At 49.2% G+C, this 23,709-nt stretch overlaps 1 protein-coding gene across 3 annotated transcripts in view; it reads left to right on the top strand.

The window, feature by feature from the left end:
* Window positions 1-23,709, top strand: part of LOC137356843 (transcription factor 12-like) — a 96,944-nt gene that overhangs the window by 62,564 nt on the left and 10,671 nt on the right. For 2 of the 3 annotated variants that reach the window (XM_068022676.1, XM_068022678.1), the window contains exons 7-11: window positions 3,736-3,808; window positions 5,374-5,445; window positions 7,604-7,813; window positions 16,155-16,275; window positions 22,470-22,635. In XM_068022676.1, coding sequence (XP_067878777.1) covers window positions 3,736-3,808; window positions 5,374-5,445; window positions 7,604-7,813; window positions 16,155-16,275; window positions 22,470-22,635 — 642 coding nt within the window. The remainder of the gene's footprint in view (window positions 1-3,735; window positions 3,809-5,373; window positions 5,446-7,603; window positions 7,814-16,154; window positions 16,276-22,469; window positions 22,636-23,709) is intronic. The other variant, XM_068022677.1, reaches the window with a different exon arrangement.

Below are 23,709 nucleotides of genomic sequence, written 5' to 3' on the forward strand. Positions count from 1 at the left end.
GCGCTCTATAAACGCAAGTCCTTTTTCTTTTCTGGTCCGCTTTAGTACGTGCTCAGTGAGGGTACAGGTCAGGGCTTGCACTGCTCCAGTTGTGAGCCCTCACCAGCCAGGCAGGCCGGTTTACACTTGGTAAGTAACCCAAATTCCGACTTTGTTCGATTGGGAGTTTTATCGGCGCTCAGGGCAGCGATTCTCAAAGCGTGGTCTGCGAGCCTCGTCCGGGTGACTTGTGGGCTGGTCCACAAGTCGCCGACGCGCAACTCCGCAGCTCGGGCCATACGAGAGAACAGGCCACAATCCTCTTGCCACCAATCGCGTGACGTTACACAGCCAGACCAGCTCCTGCGTACGCGGAACGAGTTCCTCATAAGCAACAACAGTGTAGTTTTAGAAGCAAGATTTATGATTTTGTTGGATCAATATAAGTATTAGTTTCTCGAGAGAAGATTATTGTGATGATTTAATAACAGAATATTTCAAATAAACATGTTCTCTTGTAGTTTTAATGTTTATACAGTAATATGAAAATGTCTTTCTGGTGTGAATTAATTTACTTATTTAATTAAAAATAATGCATGTAATTTGTTCCATTTAATAGTGAAAACACAGCAAATTATTTATAGTTTCCAGAAGTTCCCACGAATTCTGATTATGCAGTGGCAGTTAAAAGTGGGTGGGTTAGGACCGGAAGGTGATCCGCGGAGTCTTTTGCCCCCGCCTAAGTGGTCCGCGGATGAAAAGGTTCGATGACCGCTGGTTTAGGGGATGTGAGCCTGTCAGTTTCTCTCTGCCGAAACTAGAAATCAGAGGTCTGGCTTAACGGTCATCTCTGAGTACCTCAGACTAGGGGTGGTTGGAGGGGAGAGGGGTGGGTGGGGGGGGGGGGGGGGGCGTGCCTTAATGGTCTGGTGGGTTCCGACTGGTCAGGTCACCATTAATTTGCATTTTAGGGAGACTGCGTATGCCAGATCTTATCAGGATTGCAGGTGGCGGGCAAGTGTGGAGTTATTGCACTGCAGAGGAGGTAGCAACTTCCACTTCTGCTATTGTTGAATAAAGTTATGAAAATAGAATGAACCTTTTTAGAGGATATGCAGGGTACTCCCTTGGTAAACCCAGTGTGGTGCTGAGCAAGAAGGAAGACCTGCATTTATATAGTGCCTTTCACGACCTTGGGAAGTTCCAAAGCGCTTTACAGCCAACTGTGGAGATGTGGATAAAACGCGGCAGCCAGTTTGCATTCAGCAAGCTCCGACAAACAGCAACGAGATAATGACCAGATTCCCTGTTTTAGCAATAGGAAAGGCCACGACACCAGGGGAACAACCGACCGTGCTTGTTGCAATGTATTTTTGTTCTCTTGGGGGGGGGGGGGGGGGGGGGGGTTTGTGTGCTACACCAGTAAGGGAGTATTTACGACGCATCTCAAATCGGATTGAAGGCACTAAGAGTTACCCACGTAGCTCGGGAATGGTGAGCCTTGCATCAGGGCTGCCTTTCCTGCCTCTGGGTCAGGAGGCTAGAGGTTTGAGTGCCCCCCCCCACCCCCCCCCCCCCCCACCCTTCCCCCACTCCAGATGGCCCTGATGAGCAGAGATGAGAGTTTTGATCTCTGAATACTGGGTTGGCGTCCATCGTGTTGCTCCGATGGTAGAGGAGAGAGGAATCCCATTGCTTCTAGCCTCTTGTCTTGTGCTTGCTTGATCTGCATTGTCTCCCTATCCGGCAACGCCTCGATTTTAAAATTCTCATCCTCCTTGGCCTCCTCACCCCCAACCCCCCCCCCCCTCCCTATCTCTGTAACCTCCGCCAGCCCTGCGACCCTCAAAATCTCTGCGCTCCCCCAATTCCGGCCTCTTGCGCATCACCCGATTCTTCATCGCTCCGCTTTTGGCGGCCGTGCCTTCAGCTGCCTGGGGGGCCCTAAGCTCTGGAGATTCCCTCCCTAAACCTCTCCGCCTCTCTCCCTCCTCCCTCCTTTTTAAGACGCTCCCTTAAAACTGCCGTCTTTGACCGAGCTTTTGGTCACCTGCCCCTAACACCTCTGTGGCTCGGTGTCAAATTTTATTTGATGACGCTCCTGTGGAGCGCCTTGGGACGTATGTCAGAGGCGTTATATAAATTGTTTTTTGACCCGACAAGACAACAGACTTTCCCCTCTTCTTTTCAAGTAGCCTAAACCCGAGGTGGGGTTGTGGGTGGTGCTGCAAAAAAAACCAGCAAATTAGGAGGTGCAAGAAATGAAAGCCAAGCCTGTCAATGTGCAGATATTCTGAGCAGGTGCACAAAGCTTCAGGGAGCCGGAATTCCCCTGTGCCGCTGCAGCTCTGCTGGGCTTTCCCATTAATCCCGCTATTAAGCGGATATTCCAGGCACTGATTGAATGAAGTTTTCTGACAAACAGGTTATTTGCTGGACGGGAATTGTATGTAATCACTGTGCCCCTGCTGGAGTCCCAAGGGAGGGACTGTAGAGAGAGCAGCTGCTCCGATCTTTCAAGCCTGGCTTTGTTGAGTGTCAGTGAGGGGCCTCTTTTTTTTTCTCTCCTCCTTTTGTTGCCCTGAGGTGACAGGAGTGCTTTGATTAACTGAGTTGGAAGAGACTTGCTGTGATGGAGCTTTTAATTTTTTTTTTTAAAAACCACGGATGGTGGCGGGAGCACGAAAAACTCCCGTCGTTTGGGGCAACCTCGCTGACCTACGATGAATCACTGTAAAAATATTTTCTTTTAAATAAAAATTTAAAAAGTGTGGGATACCAGAATTCTGATTTAACTTGCATTCTGGTAGCATGACTGACAGTAACCTCCTGGGACTGTCTGAGGCCTTGTCTGTAAATGTTCTCAGTTTGTCTCTTTGTTTTTGTTTTAAACTGCGGAGATTCCCCCACCCGCAGACTCGGTGAGTCATACAGACCAGGCAGGAGCGTCTGAAGGTCCTTCCATGTATTCGACTGAGGAGCAGGGATATAAGCCCAGGTTCTCCTTCCTGATCATCAGCCAGTGCCTCCCTCTGATATGCGCGTGTGCGCATCAGGTTGTGGCTCGGTGGGAAACACACTTTTTTCTCCCTCCGATGCAGAGGTTGCAGGTTCGAGTCCCACTCCAGAGCACAAAATCTGAAACTCCCGGCGTTGGCGCTGAGGGAGTGCTGCCCTGTCGGAGGTGCCATCTTTCAGATGAATGGTTAAGCCAAGGCTCCGTGTGCTCTAGCGGGTGGACGTTAAAGGTACATCAGCCAAAATTACGAAGAATGATGGGGAGTTCTCCCCACTGTCCTGGGGCCAATATTTATCCCTCAACCAGCATCACTTTTAAAAAAAAAAACCTATAATGTCTGGTCATTATCACATTGTTGTTTATGGATCTTGCTGTGTGCAAATTGGCTGCCGAGCTTCCTACGTTACAACAGTGACTACACTTCAGAAGTATTTCATTGGCTGTGAAGCAGTTTGGGATATTCTGAGGTCATGAAGGGTGCTACAGAAATGCAAGTTCCTTTTTTTTCCCCTTTTGTGTGTGATGCCTTCATGGTTGAAAGGCCATCTGACACTCATTGTTTAGAATCCCATGTGAACAATGGCCACTTGGAGCTGGGGGTGAGGAGGTGGGTGGGAGAAGAGGAAAGAATTTGGAGGTTCCTGGCTCTTTCTCATTTGTAATGAGAGAGACGGGTCACACTGGGAAACGACAATCAAATGAAATATTTTGCTCTTTTCTTATGCCTCCCTGTAGGTTTCTACTCAGTGGTCCAGACCTGGAGGGCAGAACTCTGCTTCCCCCAACTATGAGAGTACCCTGCATTCACTGGTAAGCTTCGCAAAATGTTGGCAAAGTCGCTACTGTTGGAATCCAATCATGAATCGTACCAGGTTGTCAGCATTCTTGAGTGAAGAACTACTACTGGTGCTCAGTATTTGTTGCATTACCGATGTCCGTTGTCCTCGGCAGTCTCTCCGCTCCGGGTCAGAAGGTCTGAGCCCGCAGTCTGGGCCGGCACTGCCGGTGCAAGGCAGAGGGGAGCGCTGGGCTGTTGGAGGAGACGTCAAACTGCTTGTTCAGGTGGATTGTTAAGAGATCCCCCGTGGCCCTGTTCCAACATGAGCAGCGAAGGTCTCCCGGGTGCTTCGGCCAACGTTCCTCCCTGTGCCAAAGTTGACAGAAGCAGGCGTGCTGGTCATTCAACTCATCGCTGCTTGTGGGGCGTCTCCCGGTGGGCTGCAGTGTTTGCCTGCATCACAAACTGGTCAGCACTTCAGCAAGTAATTTGTTGCGTGAAGCACTCCAGAGCAATTGGGTGCAAGTCTTCCTTCCTTCCTTCCCATCCCTTGTCCATTTTAGAAAATGGTTCATTGTGACTATTGGAGTCCATGGAAAGGTATTTGGCAGTCTCTCTTAGTTTGTTTTTAATGACTGCATTGAGAGAGTAACCCAAGAAAAAGTGCTGTTCGGAATAATTCTATATCGCGTAAGTGCACGACAGCGCATTTTAACAGTACAGAGTGTGGCAACGCGAATGGTCACTGTTGTAGGTTGGGAAGGAGCTTCAATTCTCTGTTTCCGATCGGAGATGCACCAGATGACATGGGGAAATTGGATTGGGGGTGGGTGTACAGCCTGGCGGGATACCCCTCGCATTTCCGGCCGAAGAAAGCATCAACACTGGCACGGAAGCGGTCATCCCACATGCTCAGCAGGAGAGGGGTGAGACTGAGGAACAGGGCAAGGGAGAGAGATGATCAAAAAATAGGTACGTTGGTTCAGGGAAGAAGTCTGTGAGCCTTTACAGACCAGGTTTTTGATCAGTCAGCTAATCTAATCCATGGCAGCAATGGGATGGTTGGCATTGGTGTCAGTGCCCCCCTGATTTAGGCAGCGGAAAATCAACCAGGGTTCCCACGCCTAATCACGGTCCAGTTACTTGCGCTAGAAAGAACAGCGTTGCAGTTGACTACAAATGCCCTTTCCCCCTTGCCGTGGCCACCTGGGCTCAGGTATCAAGACGGCATGCTCCTCCATCATGCCCGCCCATCTCAATGAATGGCAGAGTTCACCTTTTTGAGCACGAGCCTCAATGGAGGTTCGCACTTGAACTCTGTTCTCCCCGCATCTTTCACCTGCACCCCTCCCCCCCCCCCCCCCACAGCCCCCACCCATAACTCCTCCGACCCTGAACCTTTGCAGTGTATTGGCTAGTCACCGCTTAACATTGGATGCCACCTGCTGAGCTTGCGACCCCGCCTGGTCCAACTGTGCACTTTGTTTAAGACTTTTATAACCTATTTCCTTGCATTTGATTGTTCTGTGCTCGCTGTATTTGCTTTGCATGGCTTTTTTTTTTCTAACAGACTTTCCCAACTCTTTAAATCTTATAGAAAAATCCAGCAGAGCGACAGCTTAAGGAACACTTACATGACGCAATCTCTGTGTTAATGGATGTGTGCGAGGTAGTAATGCTTTCTATTAACATTTTTATTCTGATTTTCTCATTTTATCTCTCTCCACATCTAATTTCAGTGGCGAATTCTGCCATGTCCTCACTAGAAAGAGCTGTATACTCTATAAGGGCCTCTTAAGGTTTTTTTTGATCCACAAGAACATCTTATCCATATTTTCGAGTTGTATTAATTGTTTTGTATGAATTTTGTGCTCATGAAGAAGAGGGAATTTAAGGATGGAGGGAGTGGAACGTATCCCACACTCAGTTTTCCCCATCAAACAGTCCCAGGACAGGTACAGCACGGGGGTTAGATACAGAGTAAAGCTCCCTCTACACTGTCCCCCATCAAACACTCCCAGGACAGCTACAGCACGGGGGTTAGATACAGAGTAAAGCTCCCTCTACACTGTCCCCCATCAAACACTCCCAGGACAGCTACAGCACGGGGGTTAGATACAGAGTAAAGCTCCCTCTACACTGTCCCCATCAAACACTCCCAGGACAGGTACAACACAGGACAAAGATTGTCTCACTAGCACGGAGAGGGGAGAAACTGCCCCTGTGCCACTGGGACAATCCATGTACGTAACATTAAAACAAATTACCAGTCAAATTTAGCAATAAAATACCAGTGCTCACTCATAACTTCTCCCCACTGAATGTGGAAAAGTTCCTTCGATTCGTGGCACAGACTCTCGTCATATAAGTGATGGAATATTGGTTGTACCTCCAGCTCATCGTGTACCACGCTGCACTTGTGGAGCATTGCACACCAGAAGTTGCCATGCGTGCAACTAAGCCTGCCAATGGGTAGTTTTGTACCAGAGTGGGGACTGCCTGGAGATTTAATTATTTTTAAAAACAAATTAAATCATATTTGGGTCGGGCGGGTGCGTGATGAGATAGTTTGGTGACCTGATTTCAAACTGGTGCCCTTTTTGGATTGCCTAGGACAGGTCAGATCAGGAATATTGAATGGTTTTCCACCCTTGGCCCTTTCATGCCCTTTAACTACAGCACAGTGCTATCTCCTTCAGTTCCCAGACATGTTGGTCGTCCAAAGCCTTGTGGCCCTGAAGCTAATAATACCAACCAACTTTGGAAAAACACAAGTGGGTCCACACTGCAGTGTCAGCTCTACAGAGCCAAGTGTTAAGATTGTTTGGGATATTCCTAACTCCCTCTACCAGCCAGAAGGGCAGGAGCAGCAGGCACATGGGGACACCACCACCTACAAGGTCCCCTCCCAAATCACACACCATCCTGACTCAGAACAGTATCGCTGGCAGCTCACCACCAACTTCTCCTGGGCAATAAATGTTGGCCTAGCCATCGACGCTCACATCCCCATGAATGAATATTTTTTTTTAAAAAAGAGGAAAAACATCTTTTCCCAAGTTTTATGGCTGGTTTCATAGTCCCTAAGGGAACTAAGGCTCAGTATGTGTAGACGTTATGCTTGCCTCCTTAGCATTAATGCTTGGTACGTGCAGCATTCATACATGTAGAGGTATTGCACCCTCTCAAAAAGTTCTCCAAAGTTCTTTAACTATCTCAGCCTGGTATTCAACTGCACTTTTCAATGTCTGAAAGTGTGTGGCTCAGTACCCTGCCTGGGAGATCATTTCAGCTGCTTATTGGTTCTTGACAGCTGATTCTAAATGTATTTTTTTTGCCAGTTTATGATCTCTTGTTGCTCTCACCCTGCCTTACTTTTAGAGCATTTTTTATTTATTTTGAGATACAGCACTGAAACAGGCCCTTCAGCCTACCGAGTCTGTGCCGACCAACAACTACCCATTCATACTAATCCTACATTAACCCCATATTCTCTACCACATCCCCACTATTCTCCTACCACCTACCTACACTAGGGGCAATTTTCAATGGCCAATTTACCTATCAACCTGCAAGTCTTTGGCTGTGGGAGGAAACCGGAGCACCCGGCGGAAACCCACGCAGACACAGGAAGAACGTGCAAACTCCGCACAGGCAGTACCCAGAATCGAACCCGGGTCCCTGGAGCTGTGAGGCTGCGGTGCTAACCACTGTGCCACTCCTAATGTATAGTGTTATGTGGGATTTGCTTTACCCAAGGCTTTCAATATTGTCCATGTTTCCGCACGGTTCACACAGAGTCTGCCTTCTCTCTCTGCTTCATTCAGCAAAGCCGGATGGAGGATCGCCTGGACAGGTTGGATGATGCCATTCACATCCTGCGCAACCACGCAGTGGGGCCCTCGTCGAGTTTGCCCAGCAGCCACGGAGACCTGCACAGCCTGCTCGGGCCTTCCTCGCACAGCGGGCTGGTCGCAACCTTGGGGTCAGGCTACACCGCACCCAACCAGGGGCCGTCGGCTCGGTCAGCGTCAATGGTGAGTGCCAGTGGTCAAGCAGGAACGATGGATATCCGCTACTGCCGGAGTTACTGGGACAGTTAGGATTGTTCTCCTTGGAATAGGGATGGTTAAGAGATGGTTAATAGAGGTTTGTAAGGTAGAGCAGATGGAGAAAAACAATAATAAAAACAGAAAGCGCTGGAAATGCTCGGCAGGTCAGGCAGCATCTGTGGAGAGAGAAGCAGGAAATTCGGCCCATCTGGTCTGTGGCAGTACTGCTAGTCTTGGGGGAAGGGGATATCTCGCCTCCAGAATGACTTGATATCCTAGTGGAAGCTACAGATCCTGATGATAACACTGGGGCCTGAAGCTCAGCTGGGGATCGCCGAATTGTTCGCCCGCCTGTCTAGCGGCTGGGCGGAGAGTCCAGGCCAACAGCTCAGTGCCACTGCGAGTTAAGTGAGGGCGGTTAGCTGTTGCAGTTCCCTGGGTAGATGCATACCACAATCGGAAATTCCACTGCAGCACCGCAAGCGATCCCAGCCTTATTGTGCCAGTTTTATTGGGAGAGACACCTGCTCCTGTTTGCTCACCTGGTGTGTACCTGTCAGACGGGCGGAGCCGTTATGGGGGTGTGGCACAGAACCAGCCAGGTGCGCGGGCGCTCCCTATCAGCGACATCTGCCAGTGCTGATAAACTCTGCGTCAATGGAAAGCTTGCAAAAATAGAATAAATAAGAGAAACAGATACACTGCCCTTTATACAGCAGATCAGTTGGCATCTGCAAGGGAGCAGATATGGGGCTATTTTACCGGCAGATTTGTGAGTGTTTTTCCCTGCAAAAGCTTCACAATACAAGCTGGCTTGCGAGGAGGCCCCGATAAAGAAATGATTCACCGTGCGGTGATGGCCTTTCATCCTGAGAATCCGTTGGAGTGATAACTAAGGGAGAGCTAAAGTTGTGATGCCCCTCAGCCTGCACTGGAGAAGGCACATGAAAAATTGACAGGGCTAACTAGTGGGAAAGACTGAACAGGCTGGGGCTCTTTTGAGAAGGCTGAGGGTGGGGGGTAAACTGATAGAGGTCTTTCACATTATAAGAGGGTTGGTATAGGGAAAACGGTTCCACTTGCTGGGGAGACCAGAACTTGGGGGCCATCAATATAAGACAGTCACTAATAAATCCAGTGGGGAATTCGGGAGAAATCTCTTTCCCCAGAGAGTGGTGAGAATGTGGAACTCGCTACCACAGGGAGTGGTTGAGGGGAATAGCAGAGATACATTTAAGGGGGAAGCTGCATAAACACATGAGGGAGAAAGGAATAGAAGGATATGCTGAGCATAAACACTAGCAGAGACCAATGTGACTGGATGGCTGGTTTCTGTGCTGTAAATTCTACCTAACCATTCCTGGCAGATCCTGCACCTAGTTCATGCAGTGTGGTTTCCTGTCTGAGCACTGAAACCCCGCATAAAAAGTCCCGGAGATGGTCAGTTTTTCAACAGGTCACTTACCCCAAAGATTTATATCTACATGTCTGACTTGTCCTCATTCCTTCATTGCACCTGCCTTGGAGGTACTGGGGTTTGGTTCCAGGGATCCTGCTGCCTCCAGTGAAAGCTGGATAATTGGTCTCGTCTCTGGATTTTAAAATTCTCATCCTCGTCTTCAAATCCCTCCATAGCCTCGCCCATCCCTGTCTCTGTAACCCTCCTCCGGCCCCTTCAACACTCCGAGATCTCTGCGCTCCTCCAATTCCGGCCATTTGCGCATCCCCCCAATTCCCATCGCTCCACCATTGGCGGCCTTGCCGTCAGCTGACTGGGGGGCCCTAAGCTCTGGAATTCCCTCCCTAAACTTCTCCGCCTCTCTCTCTCTGTCTCTCCCCCCTTTAAGATGCTCCTTAAGATCTACCTCTTTGAGCTTCGATCATCTGGCCTAATATCTCCTTAGGTGGCTCAGTATTAAAGTTTTTATTATATTGTCCCTGTGCGGGAGTTCACCCGATTTTCCCGCTGTTGCGCCAGAGTAAGGTCTGCAGATACCCAGGGGAAACTGCCCGATCGATGGTTGCGTCCTTTGCTCGGGGCTCTGCGGAGCTTCTGCTGAATTTGCAACGGGCAATCAGATGAGCCCCCAGCCTGGCAGTGCTTAGGGAAAGAAAAACTGGAAAACCGAAGGGAAAAAAAACCAGGATGCTTTTTTTTAATCACTACCTCAGGACGTCCCAAAACTCTTTTAGAGCCAATGAAATGCCTTTATTGAAGCTGCTGTATGGAAGGAAATGTGGCAGCCAAGTTGTGCACGCTAAGAACCCGCAAAAAAAAGTTAGTCATCGTGGCCAGATAGTTCGTTTTAGTGGTGATGACTGAGGGATACATATTGGCCCCATGACAGAGGGCGGGGGAATGAGAACTCCTCCCCCACCCCACTTATTCTCCAGTCGTGGCCGTGGGATCTTTTACATCCGCCTGAGAGTGCAGATGGGAGCCTCGGTTTAACGTCTCGTGCTGGAAGGTGGCACCTCCGACAGTGCAGCACTCCCTCAGTACTGGCACTGGGAAGCTCAGCCGAGATTGAGGGCTCAAGTTTCTGGAGTGGGTCTCTTTTTTTTTTCCCCCCACCCCCCCCCCCCCAAGACCTTCTGACTCGAAGCGACAGAGCACCGCCAGTTTTAATCGCTGCCCCCCCACCACTGGCGGCCGTGCCTTTGGCTGCACGGGCCCTAAGCTCTGAATTTCTCTCCCTAATCCCCCCCTCTCCCTCCTCCCCCACCCCCTCCTTAAAAGCTACCTCTTGGTCGCCTGTGCCTAATATGTGGCTCAGTGTCAAATTTTGCTCTGTAACGCTCCTGTGTAATGCCTGGCGTTGGACGTTTAGTTATCTTCAAGGCGCTATGTGAATACAAGTTGTGACTTTTGGTTAAAACCCGAGGGATGCCTCTCGGCAGATGAGGGTCAGGAGAGACTTTTATTTTGAAAGGCCCTCTTGTGTGGAATGTTAAACTTGCTCCGTTGATGGATCTTCCACTCTTTTTTTTCACCCCCCCCTCCCCCAACTCCTTCCCTCCTCCCCCCCCCCCCCCCCCCCCACCATGTCCACCCCACCCCCTTCCTTTGCCACCCAAGCAGGAGCAGACAGCTGTATGCTAATGCAGAGCACAATGAAAGGGAAGCCAATCTGGTGAGGCCCGCCTTGTGGAGTGACACAGGCGTCCAGCTGACTGTATGCACACCTGCCGTCTGGGTTTCTCTTTAGCTGAAGAAAAGTTTCTTTAACCTGCTCTGAGAAGACAAATTACCCCGACGTTTTATTTTTAAACTGTGTCGGACTTTGTGAAGCGTGGCGAATGGGGGAGGAGAGAGGGTTTGAGGGTCGGGGGAGGGGGAAGAGACCTCCACCTTTGAGTTCCTCTTTGTCTCCAGCTTGCAAAAAAGCCACTATTTACAAAGCCACTATTCAACATGACGTTTTTACGAGGGTGTGAAAGTTCAGCCAAAAACCAAAGGTTTTTCGGGACATCTTCGGACCCCGGGCACTTTGGATTAAAACAAAACTCAGTTTTACATAGAATACAGCACAGAAACGAGCCATTCAACCAACCAGTTTATGACGGCGTTTGTGCTCCACTCCTCCCACCCCCTCTTCATCTCAGCCTATCAACAGATCCCTCTATTCCTTTCTCCCTCGTGTGTTTATCCAGCTTCCCCTTAAATGTATCTCTGCTATTCCCCCGCAACCACTCCCTGTGGTAACGAGTTCCACATTCTCACCACTCTCTGGGTGAAGAAGTTTCTCCTTAAATCCCCATCGGACTTATTAGTGACTGACTGTCTTATATTGATGGGGGCACCCCCCCCCCACTTAGTTGTGGTCTCCCCTGACGCAAGTGGGAGCACTTTCTTCTGTGTTTCAAAAGCTTTCGTGGTTTTGAAGACCGGTATTCGTTTAATACATGCGATAGTCAAGGGGGGTAGCAACGATTGCAGTGTGTAAATGTGACTGCCAGTTTGCATCAACAATAACCTGGAAGGTTCGGTGAGATAAAAAGTTAGTCGTTTTTCTTGTGTCGGTCGAGGCGGGGAAACTGATGCTTGAGCAGAACAGAAAGAGATGAGAGATACTTGTCTTCATATAGTGCCTTTCATGACTTCAGGGCATCCCAAAGTGCTTCACAGCCAATGAGGTACTCTTGGAAGTGTGGTCACCCTGTTGTCATGTTGAAACACGGCACGTTTCACATCCGCCTGATGGCGTTGGCAGTGTGTAAGCGCACTCGCCTCTAAGCAAGGGGGTCGTGGGTTTGAGCCCAACTCCGAGAGACCCGAGCCCATGATCCAGGCTGACACTCCCACTGCCGGTACTGAGGGAGTGCTGCACTGTCGGAGGTGCTGTCTTTCAAGGTGAGACAATAAACCGAGGCCCCGATCTCAGCTGGGCGTAAAAGATCCCATGGCCTCTCTTTGGCAGAAGAGCGGGGAGAGTTCTCCCCAGCGGCCCCGGGGCCAATATTTATTCCTCAATCAGCAGCACCTGAGAGAAGGTTGTTATCTCATTGCTGTTTGTGAGATTTTTCATTTCTTATATCAGAACACTTCAAAAAGTACTTCATTGGCTGTAAAGTGCTTTGGCAGTCCTGTCCTGCAGTCATGAAAGACAGTATATAAAAAAAAAGCGAGTCCTTTAAGGTCGACAGACTGTGCCATGTTGTGTGTCTGTAAAAGCAGCCCTCCTATTCACCCCCCTACTCCCCACCACCCCCCCCCCCCACATACAAAAATAGCTGTGCTTCTTGAGCAGTTTATAATACTAAGCCATTTCAAATATAAAGTGTGCTGATGCTGCAGCACACAGGATACAACAGGCCACTACGAAGGGGGGGGGGACAAAAATCCGCCAAGCTTCTGTCACCTGCTTGCTACCCAGTGAGCCCTGTTGAAAGTGTGTGAGTGTGGACATTGGGTGAGAGATGGGGGGCAATGATGCCCCCATGATTGAACAGCCTGCTGGCACTTGCTGTCTATTAAAATTGGAAAGATTTAAAAATTCTGGTCCTCGTTTTCAAATCCCTCCGTAGCCTCGCCCGTAACCTCCTCCAACCCTCCGAGATCTCTGCGCTGCTCCAGTTCTGGCCTCTTGAGCATCCCGATTCCATCGCTCCACCATTGGCGGCCATGCCTTCAGCTGCCTGGGGGGCCCTAAGCTCTGGAATTCCTCCTAAACCTCTCCGCCTCTCTCTCTCTCTCCTCCTTTAAGACGCTCCTTAAAACTGACCTCTTTGACCACGTTTTGGGTCACCGGTCCAAACACCTGCTTGGTGCCAAATATCGTCTGATGATGCTTCGCGAATGGGATGTTTTATTACGTTGAAGGGTGCTATATAAATTCAAGTTGTTGTTTGGGCTCACACTTGGATGAGATATATTTAGTGTGGTTCCTGTGCTGAGACTGGGCTCTGGGAAGCTTTGCTAGCACCTCATTAAGCCCGTTGATAAACGCAGCTTTTCAATGAGGTAGTGGAGCACAGCCAGCTCTTCTGTGGGAGTGCATACCTTGAGGATCGGTGGGAAGCAAATGGCAGAGAGAGAAAGGAGGGGGGGTGGGGGGGAAGCGGTTGGAGGAGGTTTTAATGCTTCAACTCCACACACCGGCCTCTAAGACCAAGAAGCCAACCAAACTGGAATTGGGAGAGTTGAGGAATTGGGAGAGTTGAGGGGTGATCTACTCAAGGTGTTTGGAATGACAAAAGGATGCGATAGCGTAGAAAGTGTGTGGGGGGGGGGGTCACGGATCTTGCACAAGGGACCATAATCTCAAAATTAAGAGGTAGGCCAAACAGGAGTGAAATTGGGAAGCACTTCTTTCAGGAAGTGGGAAAGTTGGAGCTCCCTCCCTTTAAAAGGCTGTGGATGCTGGAAGTCGATTGAAATTGAAGACCGAGATAGAGTAGAGCGTTTGACAATTAAGGACATCAAGGGATATGCTGTTCAGATATAGATCAGCCATAATCTAATTGAATGGAAGAACAGGCTCAAGGGGCTGAGTCGCCTTCATTTGATCCCAGAGCCAGTAGCTTCATAATTGTAAAAAAAAAACGTAATTCCCAGGGGTTGTTTATCCGATGGGCGCTCCAGGATAAGGATTTAGTCGTGTTTCACCCTGGAATAATCCTTTCATCCGTGGTGGAAGAATCTGATATTCTGGGTTTCCAGAAGTAGTCTCAAAATGAGATTTGTAACCAAAAGGTCTTGATTGAATTTCCGCAGCCAGTTTTTATCACGGGGAGGCGTGACGACGAGTAGCACTGCTGCTGATTATTAGAGGGTACGGCTCCTGCGAGTCGCTGGGAAAGATGCGTTTTAAATTCTCTCTCCTCTTAAGGATTTGATTCCCTCATTGCTGTGTGTCTTCTGCTACGTGGAATTTACGGCACTGAAGACAGGCCACTCAGCCCTTCTGCTCTGTTTCCGTATCCTTCTGTTCCTTTCTCCCTTGTGTGTTTATCCAACTGCCCCTTAACTGCATCTCTGCTGCTCCCCGCAACCACTCCCTGTGGTGGCGAGTTCCACATTCTCACCACTCTCTCTCCTGGGGAAAGAAGTTTCTCCCGAATTCCCCATTGGATTTATCTTATGTCCTCTAATTCTGGTCTCCCTCGCACGCGGGAACATCTTCTCTACGTCTACCCTGTTGAAACCCTTTCGTCATTTTAAAGATCTCTGTCAGGCCACCCCCTCAGCCTTCTCTTTTCGAAAGAAAAAGAGCCCCCGAACTGTTCGTTCTTTCCCGACGTCCTCAGTGCTTCGCAGCCAATGGGCTCGATTTGGAAGTGCAGTCAGAATTGCAAGTCAGGAAAAGCATTGCCTGCTTTGTAACCTGTGCCTGAATCCAATTAGCAAGAGGTTTTTTTAAGCAAGAGAAATCCAATATAGGGCTAACCCCTCACTTCCCCGCCCCCACCCGCCGCCACCCCACTTTCTCCACCACCATCTGAGTGAGTTTAATCAGACAAGGTGCCGATTGGAAATTTCAAAACTGAGATTGATCGATTTTTGTTGGGTTAAGGGGGATTAAGGGTTGCGGAACCAAGCGGGGGAGATGGAGTTGATACAGGTCAGCCATGATCTCATTGAATGGTGGAACAGGCTCGAGGGGCTGAATGGCCTCCTCCTCTTGCTCTGTTAGAAGTTTACTGTTTAAAGGTGCCCAGAGGAGTGAAGATTATGGTTCTCTGGCGATCAGCAATGGCCTGCAGATAACTGACACCAGTGCAGACCGATGTGAATGCGGGTCTGAGATTTTGCCCTTGAGCTGGCACAAGCATGATGGGCCGAATGACCACCTCCTGTGCTGCAATATTTTATGATTTAAGCCCTGCCTTCTGCAGCAGACCAAATTGTGGGCAAATCGGGTCCTGGCCACTCGCACTATTGGACCCACTCTTATGGAAGCTGGCACCCAAAGGTAACGAGGAACACAGTGCAAGCTGCAAGGGTAGAAACTGGAGAGTTAGACCAAGGTTTGGTCATTGTGCTGGAGTTGACTCACTGAACGCTACTGACAGACATTGGCGCCACCTGGTGCTCCCGACTCAAAGTGACAGCTGGACTTTGAGCCTCGTCACCTATCTGACTCTGGAAAAAGTCTTGCAAGGAATGTCTTGCGTTAATATACGGCACCTTTCGCAGCCTCAGGGTGGCCCAAAGTGCTTTACAGCCAATGAAGCCCTTTTTTGAAATGTTGTCGTTGTTGTAATGTAGGAAAAGCAGCAACCACAAGCTCCCACAAAGTGATTTTTTTCAGTGTTGTTGGTTGAGGTATAAATGTTGGGCAGGACAACAAGGAGAATTCCTCCCATCTCCTCTTCGAAATAGTGCCATGGAATCTTTTACGTCCGCCTGAGTCTGACGTCTCATCCGAAACACCGTACCTATGACAATGCAGCACTCCCTCCATACGGGCACCAGGAGTATCAGTCTGGGTTATGGGCTGTGGCGTGGGCCTCGAATCTACAACCTTCTGCTCCCTCGGTGCAGCCCCTCCGACAGTGCTGTGCTCCCACCTGCCCTTCGATCCGACAGAGCAGCATTCCCTCGGCGCTGCCCCTCCGTCTGACAGTGCAGCGCTCCTACCCTTCTGTCCGACAGCACTGCGCTCCCTCAGTGCTGCCCCTCCGTCTGACACTGATGCTGGAAGCATCAGCCTGGTATTTTGTGTTGAAGCCTCTTGGAGTGGGATTTGAACCCACGACCTTCTGACTCGAGACAGAAAGAGTTTGCTACCCACTGAGCCACAGCTGACACCACGCACAAATACAAGTTGTGGATCTAATCTTTTGCCGCCAGACTAACCGTGTCCTTTTGCTTTCTCCACAGGTGGCCACTCATCGGGATGACGCAACCAATGTCCATTCCAGTCTGTCGGGCCTGCCCAGCGTTGTGTCTGCAGCTCTTGCAGCAGCGGGACTGAACCACCAGGCCCAGGATGTGTGTCGAGGTAGACCTTCTCTTGCACATTACTGAGAACGCAAGTACAGAAATCCCCCTGAGGTGTCGGTGTTTAGAGGCACTGTGTGGCACTGACCTCTTCAGTCTGGGAAGGTCACAGCTCTGTGTTGAGTTAAGTGATTGCAGCACTATAGTTACCTGCAGTGCCTCTGGACTAGGGAGTGGGGAAAATCAGGTAGGATTCCTGATCACTATCAAGCAACCCCATTCCCCCTTCCCCTGTGCCTGAAAAGTAGACAAAGCTAGGGTTCAGCTGGACCTGGATGTGTTGGCCATCAATAGTCAAATAGCTCACGTATGAAGAAAGGAGACAGATATCTATCGAACTAGCATACGAATTGGGGCGAGAGTAGGCCCTTTGAGCCTGCTCTGCCATTCAGTAAGTTCATGGCTGAACTGATTACTCCACATTCCCGCCGACCCCCGATAACCTTTCACCCCCTTGCTTATCAAGTATCTATCTACCTCTGCCTTAAAAATATTCAAAGACTCTGCTTCCACCGCCTTTTGAGGAAGGGAATTCCAAAGACTCACGACCCTCTGAGAGAAAAAATTTCTCCTCATCGACCCCTTATTTTTAAACAGTGACCCCTAGTTCTAGATTCTCCTACAAGAGGAAACATCCTTTCCACATCCACCCTGTCAAGACCCCTCAGGATCCTGTATGTTTCAATCAAGTCGCCTCTTACTCTTCTAAATTCCAGTGGATACAAACCTAGCCTGTCCAATCTTTCCTGGTAAGACAGCCCACACATTCCAGGTATTAGTCTAGTAAACCTTCTCTGTACTGCCTCCAACGCATTTACATCCTTCCTTAAAATAAGGAGACCGGTACTGTACGCAGTACTCCGGATGTGGTCTCACCGATACCCTGTATAACTGAAGCATAACCTCCTTACTTTTGTATTCAATTCACCTCGCGATAAACGATAACATTCTACTAGCTTTCCTAATTATGCGCTGTACCTGCAGACTAACCTTTTGCGATTCATGCACTAGGACACCCAGATCCCTCTGCATCTCAGAGCTCTGCAATCTCTCACCATTTAGATGATGCGCTTTTTTATTCTTCCTGCCAAAGTGGACAATTCCCCACTTTCCCACATTATATTCAGTTTGCCAGGTATTTGCCCACTCACTTAACCTATCTATATCCCTTTGTAGTTCCCTTACGTCCTCTTCACAAGTTACGTTCTTGCCTATCTTTGTGTCATCAGCAAATTTAGCAACCATACCTTCAGTCCCTTCATCTAAATCATTTATATAAATTGTAAAACGTTGAGGCCCCCAGCACAGGTCCCTGTGGCACACCATTCGTTACATTTTGCCAACCAGAAAATTACCCATTTATGCCTACTCTCTGTTTCCTGTTAGCTAGCCAATCTTCTATCCATGCCAATATGTTACCCCCTACACCATGAGCGTTTATTTTCTGCAATAACCTTTGATGTGGCACCTTATCAAATGCCTTCTGGAAATCTAAGTACAAGGCATCCACCGGTTCCCCTTTATCCACAGCACATGTAACTCCCTCAAAGAACTCCAATAAATTGGTTAAACATGATTTCCCTTTCAAAAATCCATGTTGGCTCTGCCTGATTACCTTGAATTTTTCTAAATGCCCTGCTATAGCGTCTTTAATAATAGCTTCTAATATTTTCCCTAAGACTGACGTTAAGCTAACTGGCCTGTAGTTTCCTGCTTTCTGTCTCCCTCCCTTTTTGAATAAAGGAGTTACATTCGCTATTTTCCAATCTAATGGAACCTTCCCCGAATCTAGGGAATTGAAAATTAAAACTAATGCATCAACTATCTCACTCGCCACTTCTTTTAAGACCCTAGGATGAAGTCCATCAGGACTCGGGGACTTGTCAGCCCACAGCTCCAACAATTTGTTCAGTACCACTTCCCTGGTGATTGTAATTTTCTTGAGTTCCTCCCTCCCTTCCATTTCCTGACTTACAGCAAATACTGGGATGTTACCTGTATCCTCAATAGTGAAGACCGATACAAAATATCTGTTCAATTCATCTGCCATCTCCTTATTATCCATCATTAATTCCCCAGACACACTTTCTATAGGATCAATGCTTACTTTGGTAACTCTTCTTTTTTAAGTATCTATAGAAACTCTTACTATCTGTCTTTATATTTCTAGCAAGCTTTCTCTCGTACTCTAATTTTAAATTCCTCATCAATCTTTTAGTCGTTCTTTGTTGTTTTTCATATTCTGTCCAATCTTCTGACCTGCCTCCTATCTTTGCGCAATTATGTGCTTTTTCTTTACAAAGTGATTCTCGACAACGCAGCCGGCGGGGACGTCATCCGACTGCGCCAACCTACACACATGCGCAAACGGGCTCCTGCTCTCTGCTCATGTGCTGTGTTCCGCATTGCCAGGACCGGTTGGCGCATGCGCGGATGACGCCATCACCTAAATTGCCAGGACTGGTACTTATGCCCAGATGAGGTCATCGCATGACGCGGGGGAAAGAGCAAGCGGAGAAGCGGGGAGAGAGCGGAGTGTGGGAGACAGTGGTGGGGGAGCGGGGAGAGAGCGGCCGAAGACCTTGGTGGCGGTGGGTGCGCTCTCCTCCTGCCTCCCTGCCCGCTTTCTCCGGCAATTCCCTCCCCCCCCCCCCCCCCCCACCCGATATCCCGTTCTCTCCGGCCATTCTTTTCTCTCTTTATCCCCCCCCCACCCCCTGCCCTCTCTGGCCGTTTTGAGCCCCCCCCATCCCCTGCCCTCTCTGGCCATTTGACCCCCATCCCCGCCCTCCCTGGCCGTTTTGACCCCCATCCCCGCCCTCTCTGGCCGTTTTTCCTCTGCACCCGCGTTTTCCCCCGCCACCCCCGGGCACCCTCTGGCTGTTTTCCCCCGCCCTCTCTGGCCATTTTTCCCCTGCACCTGCGTTTCTCCCCCCCCCCCCCCCCCCCCCCGGGCCCTCTCTGGCCGTTTTCCCCCCGCCCTCTCTGGCCGTTTTGACCCCCCGCACCCCCCCGCATCCCCGCCTTCTCCGGCCTTTCCCCAGCCAGCCACCATCCCTCCGGCCGTTCCCCAACCGGCCGATCTCTCCGGCCACTGTGTTCAACCATGTGTTTACGTTGCCTTTGTGTGATTATTTGAGCAGCGCCATCTTTAGTCCTGGCAGCTGCCCGAACATCGCTGACTGTGATGTTCAGGTTGAACAGGCTGCATTTGTGCATGTGTCAGTGCAGCGCCACCTAGTGGCAGCAAATGCAGCCTTTTCTTTAAGTTTGTTGCTATCTTTATCTGTTTTAGTTAACCGCAGATGGCGAGTCCCACCCTTGGTACTTTACTTTCTCATTGAAATGTATCTATTCTGTATACTCTGAAATATCCCTTAAATGTCTGCCACTGCATCTCTATTGACCTATGCCTTAACCTGATTTGCCAATTCACTTTAGCTAGCTCTGCTTTCATGCCCTCATAATTGCCCTTATTTAAGTTTAAAATACAAGTCTTGGACCCATTCTTCTGTCCCTCAAACTGAATGTAAAATGCAATCATATTATGATTGCTGCTACCTAGGGGCACCTTAACTATGAGGTCATTAATTAATCCTATCTCATTGCACAATACTAGGTCTAGTATAGCCTGCTCTCTGGTTGGCTCCGAAAGTATTGTTCCAAGAAATTATCCTGAATACATTCTATGTACTCCTTATCTAGGCTACCTCTGCCCATCTGATTTTTCCAGTCTATATGTAGGTTAAAATCTCCCATAATTATCTCTGTACCTCTCTGCCAAGCTGCCATTATTTCTTCCTTTATACCCCATCCTACAGTGTGGTTAATGTTAGGTGGCCTGTACACCACTCCCACTAGTGACTTCTTGCCTTTATGATTTCTCATCCCTACCTAAACTGCTTCTACATCCTGGTCTCCTGAACTTCCTGTCCTTCCTAAATGCCACGTACCCTTCAATATTCAGGTGCCAATCTAAGTCAGTAGCCAAGGCTCTGAAATGGCTATCAGATCGTACTTATTTATTTCTATTTGCACTCTCAGTTTATCTGTTTTGTTTTGAATGCTACGAACATTCAGAAAAAGAGTCTTTAGTTTTGTCCTTCTATTATTTTTGTAACCTCTAGCCTTATCTGTTGATTTACTCTTAGATTTGTATGCTTTGTCCCTTCCTGTCACAGTCTGTTTATCATTTCCCATATTAATACCTTTCTCTCTTGCCTTGTCTCTATTCCTTGATTTACAATATCTTCCCAAATTTGATCCCTTGCCCCCACTATTCAGCTTAAAACCCTCTCTACTTCCCTAGTTATGCGGCTCGCTAGAACACCAGCCCCAGCACGGTTCAGGTGTAGACTGTCGCAATGGTGCAGCCACCACTTTCCCAGTACTGGTGCCAGTGCCCCACAAACCGGAACCCACTTCTACCACACCAGTCTTTCAGCCACGCATTAATTCTCTAATCTTATTTGCCCTGTGCCAATTTGCACGTGGCTCAAGTAATAATCCAGAGATTATTACCTTATGAGGTTCTGCGTCTTAATTTGGCACCAAGTTCCTCATGCTGACTATGCAGAACCTCTTTCCTGCTCTTTCCTATGTCGTTAGTACCTACATGGACCACGTCGACTGGATCCTCCCCCTCCCACTGTAGGTTTCTCTCCAGCCCTGAGCAGATGTCCCGAACCTTGGCACCGGGCAGGCAATGCAGCCGTCAGGACTCTTGCTCTTTGCTGCAGAGAACAGAGTCAATTCTCCTAACTATACTGTCCCCGACTACCACTATATTCCTTTTTTGTTCCTCCACTTGAATGGCTTCCTGTACCATGGTGCCATGGTCAGGTTGCTCATCCACCCTGCAGCCCCCACTCTCATCCAAATGAGCTGAAACAACCTCAAACCTGTTGGACAATCACAAAGTCTGAGGCTGCTGCACTCCTGCCCTCTGGGTCCCCTCAACTGCAGCCACACTCTCCTGTCCCTGGCCAAATCAGAAGAAATTATTAAAATAATCATTTGAATTTATGGAACAGAAACCGGCCATTCGGCCCATCTGCTTCGTGCTGGTGTTTCTGCTCCACACGAGTCACCTCCCACCCCCTCTCCATCTCACCCTATCTACATATCCTTCTATTCCTTTCTCCCTCATGTGTTTATCCAGCTTCCCCTTAAATGGACTCCCTGGGTAGTGAGTTCCACATTCTCACCACTCTCTGGGGAAAGAAGTTTCTCCTGAATTCCCCATTGGATTTATTAGTGACTATCTTAAAATGACAGCCCCCTAGTTCTGGTTTTCCCTACAAGTTTTTTTTTTTATTCATTCATGGGATGTAGGCGTCACTGGCCAGGCCAGCATTTATTGCCCATCCCTAATTGCCCTTGAGAAGGTGGTGGTGAGCTGCCTTCTTGAACCGCTGCAGTCTATGTGGGGTAGGTACACCCACAGTGCTGTTAGGGAGGGAGTTCCAGGATTTTGACCCAGCGACAGTGAAGGAACGGCCGATATAGTTCCAAGTCAGGATGGTGTGTGACTTGGAGGGGAACTTGCAGGTGGTGGTGTTCCCATGTATTTGCTGCCTTTGTCCTTCTAGATGGTAGAGGTGGAAACATCATCTCAATGTCTACCCTATCAAACCCTTTTATAATAATAAAAACCTTTATCGGGTCAACCCTCAGCCTTTTCTACAGAAAAGAGCCCCCAGCCTGTTCAGTCCTTTTCTGATCGCTGTAACCACTCTGGTATCGTCCCTGATTTTTGCAGTGCAGTCACAGAGCTTATTCATTTGTGTGCAGCAAGATCACAGAACCATCTAATGAGCTGATTTGTCTTCTGATGATAGTTGACGAAGGAATGTTGACTAGGACAGCAAGAGAACCTCACTGCGCTTCTTTAAGCAGCGCTGTTCTTTTACATGCAGGTGGAACCTGGGTTGAACGTCTCATCCGAAAGACGTCCCCTCTGACAGTGCAGTGCTCCATCAGTACTGCACTGGGAGTGTCAGCCTGGATTGTGGGGCTCGAACCGACCACCTTCTGACTTCAGAGGCGAGAGAGCGACCCGCTGGGCCACAGTCGACACCTGAGCGATGTAACAGTGTGCCGACTGAGCCGCCGAGCAAGCACTTTATGTACACCCGGGGTGCGGTGGGGTTTGCCGATCGGCTGTGGTAACGCCGTCTCTGCTTATTTCGGCAGCTTTCACATCCGGGGCACAGGCGCTCTCCTCCGCCCTCTCCGCAGAAGCCAAAGCAGATGACAAAGAGAAGGAAAACAGCCTCAGCTCCCAGCTGGAGGACGACTTGTCCGAGGACGATGACGGCAATGATCCCAGAAAAGACAAATTGGGACGCAGCAGATCAAGGTATACCTCTACCCTCGCGGGAAAGTTGGAATCTCACAGAACAGGAAGTGGCCAGTCGACGCAATAAGGCCTGTTGTGCTTTTCAATGTTCTGTCCGCTGTAACTGCACACCCATTTCCCTATCTTCAGAAAGACGCCCAACTGTGTGCTGAGCACGCTGCTTCAGTGGCGTTCCCTGGTACCTTATGGCAGCAGGGCAACAGGCCATTCAGCCCCTCGAGCCTGTTCTGCCACTCGGTTAGCTCACAGCTAATCTGTACCTTAACTCTCTCTACCCGCCTTGGTTCCGTATCCTTTAATACCCCACACCTAATAAAAACTCTGTCACTCTCAGTTTTGAAATATCCAGCTGAACCCCAGCCTCAACAGCTTTTCTGGGGTAGCGGAGGGAAGAGTTCCAGAGGTTTACCAGGATGTTGCCCGGTCTGGAGGGCATTAGCTATGAGGAGAGGTTGGATAAACTCGGATTGTTTTCACTGAGAACGACGGAGGTGGAGGGGCGACATGATCGAGGTTTACAAAGTTATGAGTGGCATGGACAGAGTGGATAGTCGGAAGCTTTTTCCCCAGGGTGGAAGAGTCAGTTACTAGGGGACATAGGCTTAAGGTGCGAGGGGCAAAGTTTAGATGGGGATGTGCGAGGCAAGTTCTTTACACAGAGGGTGGTGAGTGCCTGGAATTTGCTGCCGGGGGAGGCGGTGGAAGCAGGTGCGATCGCGATGTTTAAGGGGCATCTTGACAAATACATGAATAGGATGGGAATAGACGGATATGGTCCCCGGAAGTGCAGAAGGTTTTAGTTTAGGCAGGCTTCGAGATTGGCGCAGGCTTGGAGGGCCGAATGGCCTGTTCCTGTGCTGTACTGTTCTTTGTACTTTGATCACACTCCCCATTTGTGTGAAGGAATGCTTCTTGACATCACCCCCGAACAGCCTAACTCTCCCCAAAAGGCTGTGGATGCTGGGGCTTTCAACACGGAGATCAATAGATTTTTGTGAGATAAGGGTATAAGAATATAAATAATAAGAGCAGCAGGAGGCCAAAAGGCCAGCATTCAAAAAGATCATGGCTGAT

The sequence above is a fragment of the Heterodontus francisci genome, chromosome 46 (genome assembly GCF_036365525.1).
Source record: "Heterodontus francisci isolate sHetFra1 chromosome 46, sHetFra1.hap1, whole genome shotgun sequence".
NCBI lineage: Eukaryota > Metazoa > Chordata > Chondrichthyes > Heterodontiformes > Heterodontidae > Heterodontus > Heterodontus francisci.